This window comes from Microcaecilia unicolor, chromosome 13, assembly GCF_901765095.1.
Source record: "Microcaecilia unicolor chromosome 13, aMicUni1.1, whole genome shotgun sequence".
NCBI classification, from domain to species: Eukaryota; Metazoa; Chordata; class Amphibia; order Gymnophiona; family Siphonopidae; genus Microcaecilia; species Microcaecilia unicolor.
Window position 1 is genome coordinate 89,832,316 of NC_044043.1, and position 19,597 is coordinate 89,851,912.

The 19,597-nt window shown below is 43.7% G+C and overlaps 1 protein-coding gene across 2 annotated transcripts in view; it reads left to right on the forward strand.

Moving 5' to 3' along the window:
- Positions 1-19,597, forward strand: part of KAZN (kazrin, periplakin interacting protein) — a 911,287-nt gene that overhangs the window by 369,656 nt on the left and 522,034 nt on the right. For both annotated transcript variants that reach the window (XM_030186259.1, XM_030186260.1), the window contains exon 3: positions 594-798. In XM_030186259.1, the coding sequence (XP_030042119.1) occupies positions 594-798 (205 nt within the window). The remainder of the gene's footprint in view (positions 1-593; positions 799-19,597) is intronic.

Sequence of the window (19,597 nt, forward strand, 5' to 3'; positions counted from 1 at the left end):
AGCGCAGGCAATGCGCGAGCCCTGGGCGCGAGAGGGGACAGTTAGCCGCCGAGATTCGGGGTAGGAAACGATCGGGGCGACAGGGGGGGGGGGAGCCAGGAGGTGTGGGGGAAATAGAAGGAGGAGGGGAGTTGAGAACGAAACAGCACCTCATTCACACCGAATACGAAAGAAGGCGAGGAGATACTACGAGTGGCTGCGCGTGGATGGGGGGTGGGGGAAAGCTAGGTACCCCCCTCCCCCCCCCGCGCGGCCTCTCGCTGTGGTACGTTCCATTCCAAGAATGCCGGTCCCGCTCCCCGCGCGTGCTGCTGCTGTTGTGTGTGTGTGGCCCGGACTGAGCTGAGGCAGAGTGGAGCGGGGCGCGCGACTGCGTGCGCGCCTTCATTCCTTCAGTCGGGCGTCCGTCTGGAGGAGCGAGAGAGAGAGGGGGGTGGGGGGAGGGGTCGGGAGAAGCGCTACAACAGGTAGGGGGAGGGGAGCGCCGACGAGAGGGAGTCAGTCTCGGGACCTCTCTCCCCACCCCCCCCCCCTCTCTCCCTCCCTCAGCAACCGACCATCATGCGGTTCTCTCTCGCCTCTCTTCTCCTCAGGCCAAAATCCTGAGGATGATGGACGACAACAAGCAGCTGGCCCTGAGGATCGATGGAGCTCTCCAGTCCGCCGGGCAGGAGGTGAACAACCTGCGCTCCGAGCTGACGGCCACCAACCGGCGCCTGGCCGAGCTGAGCGGCGCCCCCACCACCACCACCACCACGGACCCCACCGTCATGGAGAACAACCAGCACAACACTCAAGGTAAGGTTTATATATATAAAAAAAAGTAAGGCATCGGTCACCTCCTCCCCCTCCCCCACGGCAGCAAAGCGAATGGAAGCGCGAGGCAGCCGGGGATTAATGACCGCAAGCTGAGAATTCTCTTGTTTGGCTCGTGCGGTTCTGGGTTTTAACCCGTTCGGGGCTTTAATGCATGCTTAAAAGAAATGTGTACAGCGCGTTGTTGTGCGTCCTTACAAGCATTGGAGCCGACTTTTGTGGGTGATGTGGGTGTGCTTGAGCACCCCCAATATTGAGAAAATTCCTTGTATGTGTCCAGGGAGGGGTTATTTCCATTGGGCTTAGCACCCCCCAATAATTTTGAAAAGTTGGCTCCTATGCTTACAAGGAGGAAATGATTTCACGGATCCCAAACTCTGCGGGGGAAAAATACGGAATGTGTTTTGCTGGTAACGCTCTTCTCCCCCCCTCCCCCACCTACCTCGAATTGATAGTAACGGGAAGAAAAGCACAAAGCAAAGGTGCAAAATACGCCTTAGAATAAGAGGGTAGCTGACTTCCGTGAATAAAGTCTTCTGGGCAGACTTTTACGGTCCCTGCCCTGAGAAAGGCAGGGACAAATCAAACTCTGATACATATAAAGTAGCACATACCATGTAAAATGGGTTTATCTTGTTGGGCAGAGACTGGATGGACCGTGCAGGTCTTAATCTGCCGTCATCTACTATGTTACTATGTCATTTGTTATAGCCTTTACAAACTTGGGTGGCTGTAATGTTGGGTCACCCCGTAATGTTAGTATTTAAAAAAAAAAAAAAATTAAAATACTTGAATTGTTAATTTACTTCCTAGTGGTACAGTTAAAAAAAAAAAAAAAAGTGAGCCCCGCGTTTGAGAAACAAAAAATAACCCATGGGGGAAAGTGGGGAGCTTGCTGTTCTACATCAGTCCCTGTGCAAAAGTTTGAATCGCTGTACAGTGTCCTGGATGTGACGCTTACCGTGCAACAGACATGGAAAGTGCAACAGTTTTCATGCTTCCCCCTCCAGATGCTTTGTATGTTAAAATGTTCTAAGATATTGCATGGACGCACAAATGAGCTGAAAAGTCATATTGATGTACTGTGATGTCTTTCTCCCTTCCAGCATGAGTGTTAACAGCCTCCCCAGTCTGTGACCAGCTGCGGTGGTTACTGATTTTATTTGATATGCGAGGATTTAAGTATATGCAATACTGCTGCGTAACCGAGGGGTTTAAATCCCTTTTGTTTAAGAAAAGGTACAGATGGGGTTTTATTTGCGTCACCCTTTGGGGACATTGGTAAGCGGTGTAGTAGATGTTGTTCTGATATTGAGTGCCTTAGTTCAAGTGTCAGGATAGATGAGGATTTGCCATGAGATGGCATTTTTCATATGGATTATAGGTGAAGTGAGGCAGCTGTGTTACTGTTACAGTGGTAACAACAGAAGGTGCTGTAAAATATAAGTCATCATAAGGTTAACAGTGGATGGGGACCTGTTCCTGAGAATTGTTGGGTCTGAATCGGTTGCAAACCTGCAGCTCTGTTAAGCAGCACTTATTTAATATATGCACTGCTTTGGTCTGTTGGCTACATTCAAAAGGGCGAAGAAATATATTTGCAGGCAGAGCTCACATCACCAAATTGTTAATTGTGGTCTCCTCTGATTATGAATGCGGTTTATTCTTAAAATATGCTGATCATTGCAAAACTTTTTAATTTCCTAATTCAACTGGTTGAGAAAAATAAAGGTTTTTTTTTATTGCAAGTTGTTTAACCAAAACATTAACAGTTTCAGGTTGAAATGCCTTTGCAAAATCATCCCATTGTATTGACAGTATGGGAGGATCTAAGAATCTGCTCTCTAATTTGGTAAAAAGGCAGTCGTGTTATAAATTGTAATTAATGCATTTGTAGTCCTGCCGTTTAATGCATAGTTCTTGGTACCTGTCCCTTAATAAGTGCTGAGTTATAGTACCAGCAATATTAATTCTTAAATAAGCCCCAAACTATCAGAAAATATTTATACAGCAGAATGGTTTTCTAATGGAAAATAGTATGCTTGTAAATGAATAAAAGAAGGTATTCATGAATCTTAAGTTAATCCTCCTGCAGTTACTTGTTGGATTCAGTATCTAGTACAGCACATTTTAAGTTGCTGTTGCCCATAAGCTCTGCACCTAGTTGGACTCGCTGTTGGATGCAATTAAAATGTCAAGCCTTATAATATCACAGAATCTTCTTACAGTGTATGAACTTAAGTTATAAGATGCTGTGTTGATAGCTTTTGTATGAATCTCAGTATATTATTTTCCTTTGGGAGTACAGCTTGTCATAAGAGCATTCTGCTTAGAGCCCTAATTTGTGCTCAAAGGTGTCATTAGAGGGATCAATTGTATTAAAAAGGTATAGCTCAATAGCACTCCTGAGTTATGTACTTCAGATGAGCAATTTGATACTGTTTGAAACAGTATGCTGCAGAATATTTTCTTTAATTGAGTAGAAATTGATTTTAAATAGAAATGCGTGAATTTCAAATAATTGTATGAGGAAATCTTTTTAGTTCTGCAAATGTTCCTTATTGCAGCTTGATCCCTTCCCTGATACTTTTTTTTAAAACTACCTTTAAGAAAAAAAAATGAAATACATGTTCAGTGCTGATGAATTTATTACTGCCCTGTACATTAATGGTTGCAAAATATTTTTTCTAAGATCACAGAGTATGCACCTGTAGAAGTTAATGATCTTCATGTGAACATAGCCTTTCAGTTTTATAAATGCAGGTGAAAAAGCTAAGGGGTACTTTTACTAAGGTGTGCTAAATGATTAGTGTGCGCTAAATGATAAAGACACCCATTATATTTTATGGGCATCTTATTTATTGCACATTAAATCTGATAGCACGCTTTACTATAAGGACCTCTAAGGCATCTGGGTTGAAAATCTGTGAGAGATGTTTGAATATATGTTGTAAATAGTATATTTGAGGCTATTAATATTGTTTACTGTGTGTCAAAATGTTTTCCTTTTGTGAGCGCTATGATTTAGCTGTTTGCTACCTGTAGCCTTTTAGTTCATTGGAAAGTATTTAGGATGCACTTCCTGTTCCCTTCATATGTAACATTATCTTGTGCCTTGTAGATATGAATGAAGCACTCATGTTATAATTAATAGGGCATTTATTCATTGATGGATGGATTTGTTCCTATATTTAGAAGGAGGGGGAAGTGACTCCTCCTTTGAATACTGTTACTTAATGGTTAATTCATTAGTATAAGCCATTGGCATAGTTTGGGGTGGGAATGGGAGGCAGTGCTCCCTCAAAATATGGATGCTGATGTTAAATTGGTCTCCCTTCCTCACACTATAATAGGATGTCCATACCCTTTGTCCCCTCCCCCCTAAGTAAACAGGCAAACTACATCTATATTGTAAACCAGTTTAAACACAACTGTATACTGTTTTATTATACAGGGAGCATGAGGACAGAAAACAATTGTGTGGCTTCCTGGCATGTGATCGTAAGGATCCCCCCTTCCTGAGCTGAAATGTTCCAAACTTTCTTATGCGTGTCAGAAATTCCTTGTGATGTTACTACTTAACTGCCGAGAAACAAGCTGTATTTTAAGTAGCTGATACATATGTTGCATGAATAAGTGGGGAATAGGACAATGTGCTTCATTTTTCAGTGGCTGAGCCAAGTGGACCTGCACTGGGAACGTTGACACATGCTGTAGAGGCTGTTTGTTTCAGATGCTGCAGTTCAAGTGGATTTAAATGTGCCGTTTGGGCTGAGAGCCATGCAAAGCTTAGAAACTTGTATATGCTTTTTGCAAACAAATTTTAGCTTGTTCTGTTGCCTTGTAAAGCAAGGAAGGAATAACTAGATTGGTTTACTCTAGCACTTTACAATCTCTGGGAAAAAGAGTTTTGAATGTGCACTTTTGCAGGGATGTAATTAGTTTTCATTTATAGCTCATATAACACAGGACTAGTAAGATTATGGCTTGGGGCAAGTGATATTGGTGGAACATTTGCTCAATAGATAAAACGTTTCTGCTGTTCATTGATGAATGTGTGCACCTTAGTCAAACAAGGCAGAGGTGAATGTGACTTGGATAGACTGGGTAACTGTGCAGGTCTTTATCTGCTGTCATTTACTGTGTTACTATGTGAAGTCTGTGAAGGGACACAAAGGTGTTCCACTGCTGCCAAAGGTTATCATGTATTCTGGTTTTAATATTTGCATTTTCTGCCCTGACAAAAATAACTGAACCATAGGGTCTTGTTTTTAACTATGGTTTAGGTTTGTAATCTGTGTTAGTCTGATGACTTTACAAATAGGTTTTCCAATTGTTTTGAAGTACTTGTTCACATTTCTAAGCAGCTGTTTAGCAAGGGAGAAAAAGTTCCTGTCTTGGCTCGCATATTGTGGTCACTTAAGTACCTTGGTTTTCAGTACAGAATATACGATAATCCTCCTTTATTATTACTGAAACATTTTCAGCAGTGATCGAGAGAACAAGCATGGTGTTTGAGAGTCCTCAGAGCAGTGCTGTGCATTTGTTAGCCAAACATGAATGCAGTTTTCCATATGCCCATTGGTCGAAGCAGATTCAGAGGCCTTTTATATATGCTTCCAGAAATTAATGATAGGTTGCCATATGGCCACAACTACAGAGAGAGCAATTGCAAAATTCACAGGTAACAAATAAAGCACAACTAATGGAAGAAACAGACAACTATTAGGTTTGTTTTCACTGGTGATAGTATGTAAATGGAATGGATCCTCAGGAGCTTAGTCAAGATCAGGAGGCGGGGCTGGTGGTAGGGAGGTGGGGATAGTGCTGGGAAGACTTATACGGTCTGTGCCATAGCCGGTGGTGGGAAGCGGGACTGGTGGTTGGGAGGCGGGGATAGTGCTGGGCAGACTTGTACGGTCTGTGCCAGAGCTGGTGGTTGGGAGGCGGGGCTGGTGGTTGGGAGATAGAGCTGGGCAGACTTATACGGTCTGTGCCAGAGCCAGTGGTTGGGAGGCGGGGATAGTGCTGGGCAAACTTTATACGGTCTGTGCCCTGAAGAACACAGGTACAAATCAAAGTAGGGTATACACAAAAAGTAGCACATATGAGTTACCTTGTTGGGCAGACTGGATGGACCGTGCAGTTCTTTTTCTGCCGTCATCTACTATGTTACTATGTAAAGAAAGAAAGCTATGATGCCATCAAAGTTTAGTAATTATTGATTAATCTTTGTACTGTTTTCAGGTAGGTAGGGAGGCTGACTGATAATAGTATAAAAGAGCTTTTTCAAAATGCTAGACTAGCCTTTCTTTACTTTATTACAGAGCAGCAAAGTCCCATGAGTAAATCGAGGTATGTTAGAGGTAATATGATAAAGGAGAGCGTCAACTCTCTGACTTCTAAACAATGCACTGGTTTCAAGGGGAACCAACACTTTATAAGGTTTTAACATGACCTGATAAAACCTGAATCTTAGAAGCAATCTCTTTTGGGTATGGTATTTATAAATACCAGGGACATAAAAAAATAACAGAGATGCTAAGGATGGGTCATCCCGGAAAGTACGATTAACTGACCCAGTGAGTGAGATTGAAAGCCAAAGCATCAGCTTTTTCACACAGTGGGGGTAATAATGAAAAAATTGCTGAAATTTATGCTGCCCGCTAAGGACGATTCTATATATCACAATTAAACAAAATTGGTGCCGAAAGGAAATTCAGCTAAGCGTATTCTATAAAGTATGCCTAAATTTCCACACGGTATATAAAATACACCAAGTGCTGCTCTGCTTGACTAAATGTAGTCACGGGCAGTTACACCAAATAAAACTTGGTGTAAATCCCAATACCTAAATTATATGCGGACCAAGTGTATAATATGACGTGCGCATAGATTTTAGAAATGCCCATGCCACACCCACTTTCCTACTATGTTACTTAGAATTTATGCATACCACATTACAGAATATGCTTAGTTATAATTAATGCCAATTAGTGCTGATGATTGGTTAATATTCAGTTATCGATGATGATTAGCTTGTTAACCAGTTAGCTTATGCTCATTGTTATGGAATATGCTTAGATTTCCATGCGGAAATCTCAGCACGATATATAGAATCCCAGGGTAAGCATGAATTCTATATTGGCAAATACGTTCGTAATTACCATTATGGAATCAATATATATAAATGGCGAGTGTCGTACTCACTCGCAAATGCGCAGTAGAGACCCTCTCTGCCCCTCCCCCGCGTCAATACGTGATGACGGGGGCGGAACAGAGAGGGTCTCTACTGCGCATTTGCGAGGGACACCGCCATTATTAACGCTCCCCCCACCCGGAGTCGCCGCCGCCACCCACCTTCCACCCGGTCGGGCCCTCGCTCCGCTATTGAAACAGCGAGGGCATGCAGCACACAGCTCTGCTGAGCTGCCGTCGGCCTTCCTTCTTCTTCTCTGCCTGTGTTCCGCCCTCGACGACGTTACGTCACACAAGGGCGGGACACAGGCAGAGAAGAAGGAAGGCCACGGCAGCTGAGCAGCAGAGCTGTGTGCTGCATGCCCTCGCTGTTTCAATAGCGGAGCGAGGGCCCGACCGGGTGGAAGGTGGGTGGCGACAGCTCCGGGAAGGGGGCGAACTCGGAGGGGGAGCGGCAGCGGCGAACTCGGCGGCAGCGGGGGTGGGGGGCCTTTCAACCCCCCCCTTCCTATACTAGCCCGTTTTTACGGGCTCAACGGCTAGTACTAGCATAAGTGGGCATTTACGTACCAACATTTAGGTGTGGTCGCTTATGCTATGTCAACGGCATTCATGATTGGCAGTATTCTAGAATCTTGGCGCACAAGACTAAATGTCAATTGTATGTGTAACTGACAGCAGGGCCGTGCCAACACGGTAAGCGGGGTAAGCAACGCAGGGGGGCGCCTACCGTTTCCTGAGGTCAGTTCACTTGCAAAATGTTTTACCTGAAGCTGTGATCCTCCTCTCTCCCCTGCTCTCCCCTCTTCGACCGCAGTGCTCACTGAGGCAGGCAGACTCTGCTGAAGTTGTTTGAAAGAATACAACCAGTGCTATTTATGTCTTTGGTGTGGGACGAACTCCTCATTCAGGGTGAGCTTGAACAACATTCAAATTAAAGAGAACAGCCAGGTTTGGAGGGAGGTGTGCACGTGAGACTGGGGAGAAATAAAAACTAAATAGTGTAATTGTTAAAATCTATAAGTGGTTCAAAGTTGTTGTTTTTTTTTTCTCTGAGCTTGTACACCAGAGGAGGGCATGACTGCAATGATGTTTGCATAATTATCAGGTAACCGGATAGCTACAGCTAAAAGCCATTTCATTGGCTGATGGTTCCAACAGTAGTTTCAGAGGAAGTTTAGCTGATGTAGTGTAGAAGAGCTGGTAAGTGAAAATCTGATTTTTTTTTTTGGTGTTTGTTTTTATATAAAAGATTCTCCTTGGATAGGAAGAGTATGTGATATGTGAAAATATATTTTGCTTTAATTGAATTGCTAAACTTTAGTCAGAGACTTATCAATGATCAGAAAAAGAAAGTCACCAGACAACAAAGGTAGAGAAAAATCATTTTATTTTCATTTTAGTGTTTGGAATATGTCCACTTTGAGAATTTACATCTGCTATCTTATTTTGCAATGTATAGCAATTTGTTTCTAAGAATATTGCTGACAATTCCTGTCAGTGTGGCAAGTGGAGAGCGATCATTTTCACCGTTAAAAATCATAAAAAACTAGTAAAAAATGCCCGTTTCAAAAGGGAAGGAAACGGGCGCTAGCAAGACCATCCCCCACCCTCCCTCCCTCGCTGTTCCAGACTCTGCCGTCCCTCCGTTTTCACCCCCCCTTTCCGCGACCCAGTCAACCCCCCCTTCTCGGCGAAAACCGTGCCCCGCCAACGTCCAGTACCTGTGCTGACGGGGTACCCCAATCCCCGTCAGCAGAAGTCCTGTGCTGGCCTTCAAGGTGTTGCTTCTTCAATGATTTTGTGTCCAAGTTGCTCAGTGTGCATCTGACATCAGACGCACGCAGAGGAACTTGAACCGAAGATCATTGCAGAAGCAACGACGTGAAGGCCAGCACAGGACTTTGGCTGACGGGGGTTGGGGTCCCCTGTTAGCACAGGTACTGGGCAGCGGCGGGGGACGGTTTTCGCCGACTGATGGTCTGCAGGGGGGCACCAGAGACCCTAGGCACGGCCCTGGCTGACAGTATTCTAGAATCTTGGTGCACAAAACTAAATGTCAATTGTATGCGTAACTGACAGTATTCTAGAATCTTATCGCGTAAGTGCTTGGCCTGCCTCTGACCCACCCATGCCCCTTCCCTATCCACATCCCTTTCAGTTATATGCTAGGTATCTAGAATTGTGACTAAACAGGGCTGTGGAGTCTGTGCACCAAACCTTGACTCCAAGTCCTCTATTTTTCTACTGTCCGATTCTGCCTCCTACTGATATTAGGCTTTTACATTTTTTGTTCTGAATCTAAAGTACTGGTAGATATAGCTTACAATTACCAATACTTTAGATCCAGGACAAAAAATATATATACGTTATGTTATATGCTACTTATATTCCCCAAATACCACAAATGGGTCACTCTGGATCTCAAAAACAATAATTGTGCTCAATTAACACACATCAGCACAATGGGGATCATTTTCAAAGCACTTAGAGTTACAAAGTTCCGTAGGTTATTATGGGCTTCTTTTGCAAAGCCTTGCTACCGATTCCTGTGTGGCAAATGAGAGGAAGCGCATAGGAATTGAATGGGCTTCCTCTCATTGGCTGTACCAGGAATTGGTATGTAAAAGAGGCCCTGTGTAACTTTGTAAGTCTTAGTTCTTTGAAAATATGCCTCCACGGCTAGTAATTTATCTCCTAAACTTAAGCAGGAAAAAAAAAAAGAAATAGTAGATATCACTAAAACTCCATAGTTAAAAACATCATCAGATTAACTCAGTAAGAGGAAAGGTTTTAAGTGTCTTTCTGAAGATCAAATTGTTTTTCATAACCCAAAGCTGCAAAGGCAATGTATTCCTTATAGAAGCGGCCTGATACTAAAGGGAGGAATCAAACACTGGGCGTTTGGTAACCCATCTAGTGAATGGAAAAGTTAATAACGTTTGATTTCGGGTTCTGACTCTTGATTGTATATGAAGGAGGGCAGGTATAAAGTGAAAAATTTACCATATAATGTTTATTGGGATTTATTAATCACCTTTTATGAAGAGATTCGCCCAAGGCAGTGTACAGCAGCTACAGTTTCACTTAAAACTTACAATTTTCTTAACAGCATAACAATAGTAAAATGACAAAGAATAAACATAAATGCAATAAATGAGGTAAATTTGAGAACAGCAAATTGAAACATAATAATAGGACTACCATGAAACAGTATCAAAAATATACACATTCAACAAATTCAAATAGCAGATATAATTCGATGTCAGCATAATACTAATGAAATATCTAATAAGCTCACATTACAACATTCAAATAACATGTTGTAAGTTTTTATTTTGAAGCTGGAGTGGGTCCATTTTTACTGATTCCTAATGCACCCAAAATTGCTTCAGACTTCCACTCCACATTTGCATAACTGCAAATTACATAATAACATAGTAAGTGACGGCAGATAAAAACCTGAACAGTCTATCCAGTCTGCTCAACAGTCACACTCATTATCAATTCATGATTAAATCAACAATGAATGTTGATCACAAGTCTTTCTTTGGCATTTCTGGGGCATAGACCATAGATGTCCGCCCGGTTCCATCCTTTATGTTCCACCTACTGGAGTTGCTGTCGAAGCCCACTCCAGCCTATTCAAATCCGTCTTGTCATTTTGGGACCCAAACCATAAAAGTCTGCCCAGCACTCTCAGATCTAGCTACTGAAGTTGCCATTGAAGCCCTTTCCATCTTATCCTAAACCGGATTGCCATATACAGACACAGACCTACAAAGTCTGCCTGGCACTGGCCATAGTTCATTACAGCCGGAGTGGCCATCCAAGCATCATCACACATCCACCCTCTTGCAGTCATTTAAGGCTTATTTTTGGTTTCTACCATCTATTTTCTAAATAGAGTTCCTCTGTGTTCATCCCACGACTTTTTGAATTCCATCACTGTTCTTGTTTCTACCACCTCCCTCGGGAGGGCATTCCAGGCATCGACCACCCCTCTCTGTGAAAAAGAATTTCCCAACATTACTCCTAAGTCTACCACCCCGCAACCTCAGCTCATGTCCTCTTGTTTTATCGTTTATCATTAGTACCAATGACATCCAATTATTGGTGGTAATTGGTTGTTATTGCCAGTTAGGTAATTTGCCAGTTAACTTACACTCATAACTGGTACTATTCTATAACCTGTGTGCGCTAAGCATGGAAATGTGCACATAAGATTATTGAATGAGAGGGAACGTGTCCAGAATGTAGATATGGAAAGAGTTGCATGCTTCTCTGCAAATGAAAGGAGCAACACAAGTGGTATTTAGTTTTCTTTGGTGCTTCTGAAAGGATGAAGACAGGCAGAATAAACACAGGGCCCTGTTTATTAAGCCTTGCTATGGGCGTCTACATGGTTAGCATGTGCTAAAAATGCTAGCACACCTTAGTAAACAGGGCCTACAATTTTCTAAAGAATTTGCACATTTATCTAGGCCCTTTTTTTTTTGAGTGAAATCCTCTACTCTGTCATTAAAAGTATGCATGCAGAACAGTGTATGTGCTATTTATTGTGGGAGAGAAGGGTATCTGGAAGAGGGCAAAGTGGAAATTTGATTCTGAAATCTCTGCTTGTACTTTTTTGCAGATTGTGCACCTATTTGCAGTAATTTGTACCTATGGACTTTGCCAGCACACAGGGAGCCATTTATATACACGATCTGGAAATGTTTTAGGAGAACAGTTGCTGGAAAAAAACTGTAGGAGCTGGATCAACAGATGTTCTTAGATACCTATGTTCTTCATATACTAGGTTGTGAATCATCTTCTAGTCCAGACCACAAGTAACTTTCACATGGCTTTGGTAGTGGTTTGGAAGTGAAGTGTATTATAATGCCTTCGAAGGAGGTCCATCTTTTAAAAAACGGATAATTGAGTTTTGGTGTCAGTGGTGTCCAGGGAGGAAAATAAATATTTTATATTTGGGAAACATGAAATTAGTTAATAGAATGTGAGATCCATTACATACGTAGAGAGATTAGTGGTACAATCCATCGGTGAACTCGTCTAGGCTGGGACAACAGATATGGAATAAATATCCTACTGTGAATTACTGAGAATGCTTTTCAGATTCCACCATGGATAAATAATGGGTAGGATTAATAGAACATCTGTATATATTTTAATTGCAATTTTGCCTCTTTGTGTTCTTAAATGTTTTTTGTATTGATTCCAGTGTGTAAAAATCTTAAAATAAGAAAATATGTACCATTTGTTTGTAGACAGAATAGTGGGAAGGAATGTAGTGGTGGAGGAGAGAAAGTACTGTATGTACTCTACTATGTCAAGGCCAAAATTGATGTGTCTTGTGTATAAGTTCAGGCCATAAACAAAGGAAAGAACGAAACTACTTGCAGCACATTAACTAAGTAATAGACCCATCGTGCCCCTTCTGCTGGTTCCTCTCCTCCACACACACAGGGCCAGCATGCTCTTTCTGTTGTACCCCCAAAGCATGTCTTTTTGTTCCACTACCACAGCTTCACCTTGCTCTTTTTGTTTTTTTTTAACATAATAGCCATATACTGGGTCAAACCAATGGTCCATCTAGCCCGGTAACCTGCTTCCAACAGTGACCAATCCAGGTCACAAGTAACATTCCATTCTACCAATCATGGCTTTTCCCCATGTCTATCTCCCCGTCCCCACTGGGTACGTTTAAACCCCTCTTCAATAGAACAGTGGCAGTGCACCGATACAGCTAGGCCTCCTGAGATTGTGATTCGGTGTACTCCTTCTGACTCAACTTCCTGTGTGGGACAGGTCAGAGGGAGCTCTCCAGAGCAGATCTCAGGAGGCCTAGCTGTATCAGTGAACTGCCACTGCTCTATGGAAAAAAGGTTTGAAGGTACACAGTCGGGGAGTGGGGAATTCAGATGCTGAACTGAGTGGAGTGAGAGATACAGGGTCCTGGGGATTGGGGGGAGGGAATTACATTTTTTAGTGCTACAGGGTGTGTTACCTGTAGATAAGATTGCCCCACATTTTTAAATTCATTTTGAAGTACAGATTTCTCGACTTATAATTGAGTATATACAGTATACTAATTTAGTTCTCCTATAAACTGGATAATTTGCACTGGTGTGGTATTACAAAAGTACATAGCTCCTGCCTTTTCTTCTTGTGAAATTTCCTTTGTTTTTTTTTAAATTGTTTATTGTGTAATGCTGCAGTGGGAAATTACTTCATGACAAAACATTGTGCATGCATTACAATAAACTACTTGGTACTAGATGGACAGATGTTGCTTATTCTTTGTCTTCTTTGTAATTAACTTGTGGTTCATGTGCTATCGCCCTGTTTCAGCAGGGGCATCCTGAACTGGAATCATATCCCGTGTAAACCAAACACAGGGTGGAAGAAAACAAGTCCAAGTGACCAGCCAAAACACTAGAGAGAGAGCTCCAAACAAAGTTTATTGGGACCCTACACGGTCCGTGTTTCGGCAAAAAGCCTTCTTCAGGGGTCTAAAAACACACACAAAATTTAAAATCAATATACAAATGAAAGGTAAAAATAATAGTAAACCTGAACACACAAATAATTAGGCATACAATAGTGTAAATAGTGGACCCCCCTTGTCCTTTATCATATCCCGTGTGACATTCCCCCTAGTGTTCCTTCCTCGCCCACTGTGCTGCAGCCACTACAGGAGAGACAGTGGATGGGAAGCAGTTTATTCGTCCCCATCTCTCTTACATTGTATGTGGCTATTGGCAATACCAGAGGCATAGCCAGACCTTGATTGTGTGTGTGTGTGTGGGGGGGGGGGGGGGGCATTTTACCCCGCCTTCCCGCTGCTTTCTGCTCCTGCCTCAACCCCACGTACCTGGGTTGGCAGGGGTCCCCAAGCTCTGTCAGCAGAAGACTTCCTGTGACGATATTCGGTGCCGTTCTGCCTGCTCTGATTTCCTGGTCTGGTGCGCGCTTATACTGGGTTTTAGTGAAATTGAGCATGCGCGAAGCTTGTTCATGCTTGATTTCATTAAACACCAGCATATGCACAGGGGAGGGGGAAGCAGGGCAGTCAGCACAGTGGTGAATATCGCTGCAGGAAAGCTTCTGCTGGCAGGGCTTGGGGACCCCCACCAGCCAAACCAGCAGACGTGGATTCAGGCCCTCCATGGCTATGTCACTGGGCTACACCACCTGCACAGTATTTGGGATGGCCCTAATGGAAGCATTTCAGGTTGCATTGTTTTGAAAAATCCAGCACAGCAGTTCTGTAATTACGCTGATAATTCAGTGGAAAAGCACCCAATCATTTTGAGTTAATGTGATATTTTAAGACTCCCATTGCACTTCCTCTCCCATTAGAAATTTTACTGAATCCTGTATTTGAGTGAATGCCTTTAATTGGATGGTTATGGTTTCCAGTTTGCACAGTAAAGGAGATGCTGCAATGGATCAAGTTCCTTTGCTCTATGAGTCTTCAACTGTTCCTATGAGTTAAATGGAAAAAAAAAATCTAAATCCAAAACATGTACATTTTAACTGCTTGGCATATTTTGTTTTAATTTGTAAGGAAATGCATTTAGCTGTCATCTTGTTTTAATGGAAAATGTAAGATCACTCTCCTTCTTTTACTGGTACTGTGTAATGTTGTTAAAATAACTACATTGCTGTTTTGCCAAGCCCATTGTCGTCTTACTGTATTTGTTTTTGTTGGTGAAACTTGGAGGTATTACTCATGTGCAGCACAGCTTGAGGAGCAGATGTGTCAGAAGTGGCGGTGAAACATCCTTTCTGATAATAAATATTTTAGGATTGTTTTCTCTCCCCCCAAATTGCTTGGTAATTTAATTCCTTTCCTGTGAACTTAATCAGTGTTTTCTGTTTTGGTTTTTAATCTGCAAAAGTATGAACCACAGACTCTCATTGAATACTGGAGAGGTTCAAAGCTCGGTGAAACTGCTCGTTGAGAAACATGGTTAGAATAAGTTTGGAAAATTAAAGACCCATAGATTTTAAGTTTATGGAAGTAAAAAGGAAAATGAACCTTATTGCCTGAAAGGCTGGTAATGGTGAAGGAAATAAACTATTACTTGTTAAACATGGATACTACTACTACTTAACATTTCTAGAGCGCTACTAGGGTTACGCAGCGCTGTACAGATTAATAAAAGGACGGTCCCTGCTCCAAGGAGCTTACAATCTAATGGGAGAAATGTCAAATAGGGGCAGTCTAGATTTCCTGCATAGAGGTATGGTGGTTAGGTGTCTTCTATCACCTTCTCCCACTACTCCAACCAGAGTTACACCTAATCACACTGACCACCCTTCAACATCTTCTGTCCTTCTGTGACTGTTCTCTTGTGCTTGACTGCTTAAATATTTTAAATTTAAATGCTTTACTTTTTGTCTATTAGATTGTAAGCTCTTTGAGCAGGGACTGTCTTTCTTCTGTGTTTGTACAGCGCTGCGTACACTTTGTAGCGCTCTAGAAATGTTAAATAGTAGTAGTAGTAGGTGTCGAAGGAGACATTGAAGAGGTGGGCTTTGAGCAAGGCTTTGAAGATGGGCAGGACATGGATAGTGCTAAAAGAATCTGTGAGCCCTTTAGTTTGGTCTGTATTTTCACACAGTCTGTACTCAAAGCATTAGGTCTAATTTAAACCCTGAGAGAGAGAGAGACCAAATTGAATAAAAAAAAAAAAAACCCTCAGATTCAAAGGATATATTTTATTCAACAAAGATTCAACACTAAGTATCCTTGTGTGAAAAAATATACAAACTGCTCATTCTGTTTAGTGCCAACTTAAGAAGCAATAGTAGATTTTCCAAATTGAGTTTTAACAGATTGTTTAACATTCATTTTTCGATATATTTCATATAAAGGGTCTTTTACTAACGATTAATGCATGTTATTCCTATGGGCCCTGCTGCAGATAACATGTGCTAATCATTAGTAAAAGAAGTCCCATAATCAGTTAACTTGAGCAGCTTCATCCAATACTCTCACAAAAGGGAGAAATAAGTCATCTGCATAGTAGGACACCCTGATGATGAATCAAGGATCCTATAATCATGAACAAAAACATTTAAAAAGCATTGGCAATAAAGGGGCCTTCCATAGCGTGCCACAGATCAGTCCAGAGACTTGTGGGTTGTGTCCCTCTACCAGCAGGTGGAGATAGAACCTCCGAGGTTTGCTATATGTGGACCTGTGCAGCCAAGTAAACCTCAGTATTCTCTCTATCCAGCAGGTGGAGGGACATCTCTGTGCAGCTCTGGTTTGATCTGGCTACTGGTGTCCTTTGGGCCTAGTTTAGCACAGTCAGGGGTTGAGTGGCTGTTTCTTGCTTCTGGTCCCTCCTGGACTCCCCCTACCGTCGCCCGGGGATGTGGGCCTAATCGGGTGTTGCCTTTCTCTCCTTAGTTTAAAAAAAAAAAAAAAAAAAGGTAAGCGTCTCTTTTAAGAGACTTTATTTTTGTTTAATCATACGGAGGAGCTAGACGGACTGCCGAGTCTGAGGGGCAGGCGTTTGTGGAGCATGTCAATGCCTTCTGAGGCGGCTAAGCGCTGTTCCCTTTGTGGGGGCCGGAGAGCAGTGTCGGGGGAGTGTGAGTCGTGCCGCCGTCAGGCCACAGCAGGTGTTCAGCGCGACAGGGGTTCCCCTTCGGGCGTCCGGTGAGTCGGAAGCGCAGGGGATAGTTTCGGCGGTTTCCTTGGGGCAGTTAGTGCAGCGCGCGTCGGCGAGCGCCATTTTTTCCTCTCGGGTGCTACCAGCTCCGCATGTGGCGGTTGACAGACAGGAGGCACAGCACTCTTCTGTGACACAGGCTGCGATGGAGGAAAGCTACTACTACTACTTATCATTTCTATAGCGCTACTAGACGTACGCAGCGCTGTACACTTGAAAATGAAGAGACAGTCCCTGCTCGACAGAGCTTACAATCTAATTAGGACAGACAAACAGGACAAACGAGATAAGGGAATGTTAAAGTGAGGATGATAAAGTAAGGGTTCTGAACAAGTGAACAAGTTAGGAATTAAAAGCAGCATCAAAAAGGTGGGCTTTTAGCTTAGTTTTGAAGACGGCCAGAGATGGAGCTTGACGTACTGGCTCAGGAAGTCTATTCCAGGCATATGGTGCAGCAAGATAAAAGGAACAGAGTCTGGAGTTAGCAGTGGAGGAGAAGGGTGCAGATAAGAGGGTGGATGAGGGTTCTGGTAATGTGCTCAGAAAGGAAAGGGCGAATTTTGCTGATATTATAGAGAGAGAAACGACAGGTAGCAGTCTGTTGAATATGTGCAGAGAAGGAGAGGGAGGAGTTGAAGATGAGACAGGAAGGATGAGAGTGTTATCCACAGAAATAGAGAATGGAGGAGGAGGAGAGGTTGGGTTAGGGGGAAAGATAAGAAGCTCAGTCTTGGTCATGTTTAGTTTCAGATGGTGCTGAGACATCCAGGCAGCAATGTCAGACAGGCAGGCTGATACTTTGGCCTGGATTTCGGCTGAGATTTATGGTGTGGAGAGGTAGATCTGGGAGTCATCAGCGTAAAGATGATACTGAAAACCATGGGATGAGATCAGAGTACCAAGGGAAGAAGTATAGATGGAGAAGAGGTCCCAGGACAGATCCCTGAGATACACCAACTGACAGTGGGATAGAAGTAGAAGAGGATCCACTACACTAAAGGTACGCTGGGAGAGATAAGAAGAAAACCAGGAAAGAACAGAGCCCTGAAATCCAAGTGAGGACAGCGTATCAAAGAGTAGGCTGTGATCAACAGTGTCAAAAGCAGTAGATAGCTCGAGAAGGATGAGGATAGAATAGAGACCTTTGGATCTGGCTAGGAACAGATCATTGGAAAGCAACTTAGAGGGAGCAGGGGAGTCCCCGTCAGTTTCCCCCCCCCCCCCCCTGGATTTTGTTTTATTGATGCACAATGCCTTTCTTCTGAAGAAGTCAGGAGTTTCTCTTCAGGTAACCTCGTCTCTTCCTCAGCAAACTTCGGTTGCTGCAGCTTCTCGGTCTTTCCTGCCAAAACGTCCTGAGGAGCTATCTGACACAGATGGCCCGGTTTTGTCTCCGGGCTCTCCCTCAGAATCATTGGATTTGGCAGACGAGATCACCCTACCTTCTGAGGATGACCTGACGGCTGCCCGCCTTTTTCGCAGGGATGAGCTTCCCTTCCTGATTATTAGGGCTTTTGAGGTTTTGGCCATTTCACCCCCTGAATCGTCAGGGGGAACAGGTCCGGTGCCCTCTATTAGTCTGGCACCAAATGCCCACCTCGTTCCTTTCATGTTCATGACGCCATGAAAATCATTATTTCGGCACAGTGGGATATGCCGGACAGTGGGCTTAAGGTTGCTTAGAGCTATGTCACATCTTTATGCACTGCCTGCTGCTGACATAGACTTGCTGAAGGTTCCTACGGTGGATTCATTAAGCACAGCGGTCACTAAGAAAACCACTCTCCCTGTGGAGGGTGGCACGGCGCTCAAGGACCCTCAGGATCGTAAGTTGGAAACTTGCTTGAAGGTGTCATTTGAAGTAGCGGCCCTTTCCCTGCAAGCTTCAGTTTGTGGCTCCTGTGCGGCGTGGGCATGCTTATCGTGGGTACAGAAAGCCTCCTTTCCGGAGGACCTCATGGCTGCTTTGCTGGCCTTTAGAGTCTGGTTTAGACGTCCTTGTGGATCTTCTTTATGATCTTTTGAGGGCTTCGGTGAAGGAGGTTTCCCTAGCTGTCACCGTGCATTGCTGGCTGTGGTTGCGACATTGGGCTGCAGACATAGCCTCTAAGTCACGGCTGGCAAGGCTTCCTTTTAGGGGGAAGTTTTGTTTGGGACAGACCTAGAACAGATTGTGAAGGACCTCGGTGACTCTAAGGGCCAGCGCCTCCCGGAGGACAGGTCCAAATTTGTGTGATCGGCGGGACCTAGACCTAAGTTTAGGGATACACGTTGTTACTGTCCAGGTCGCGGGGCCTCTTTTCAGAGAGCAAGGTCTTCTCAGAGATCTCAGCCCTTTCGAGGTGACAGGCGGGCCTTCCTTTCCGGTAACAGAAACCAGCCCGCAGCCAGGTCCGCCCAATGATGGCCTGGTCCATCTCTAGCCAGTTATTGGGGGCAGGCTGTCCCTATACCTGGTGGAGTGGACCAGGGTAACATCCGATGGATGGGTCTTGGAGATTATCAGAGACGGCTACAAGTTGGAATTGGCTTGTCCGATAGTAGACTTGTTTCTGGAATCTCCTTGCAAATCTCCCGCCCAGGTGTGGGCAGTTCGTCACACCCTTTTCAACTTACAACGACTGGGAGCAGTCCAGCCTGTACCCCCAGCAGAAAGAGGGTGCGGTCAATACTCCATTTATTTTGTGGTGCCAAAAAAGGGCGGTTCTTGGTGACCCATCCTAGATCTCAAGTGCGTCAACAGGTCCTTACGGATTTGGCATTTCCACATGGAAACCCTCCACTCAGTGATCACAGTGGTACAGCCAGGGGAGTTTTTGACGTCTCAATCTCAGAGGCCTATTTACACATTCCAATTTGGCCTCCCCACAGGCGTTTTCTTCGCTTTGAAG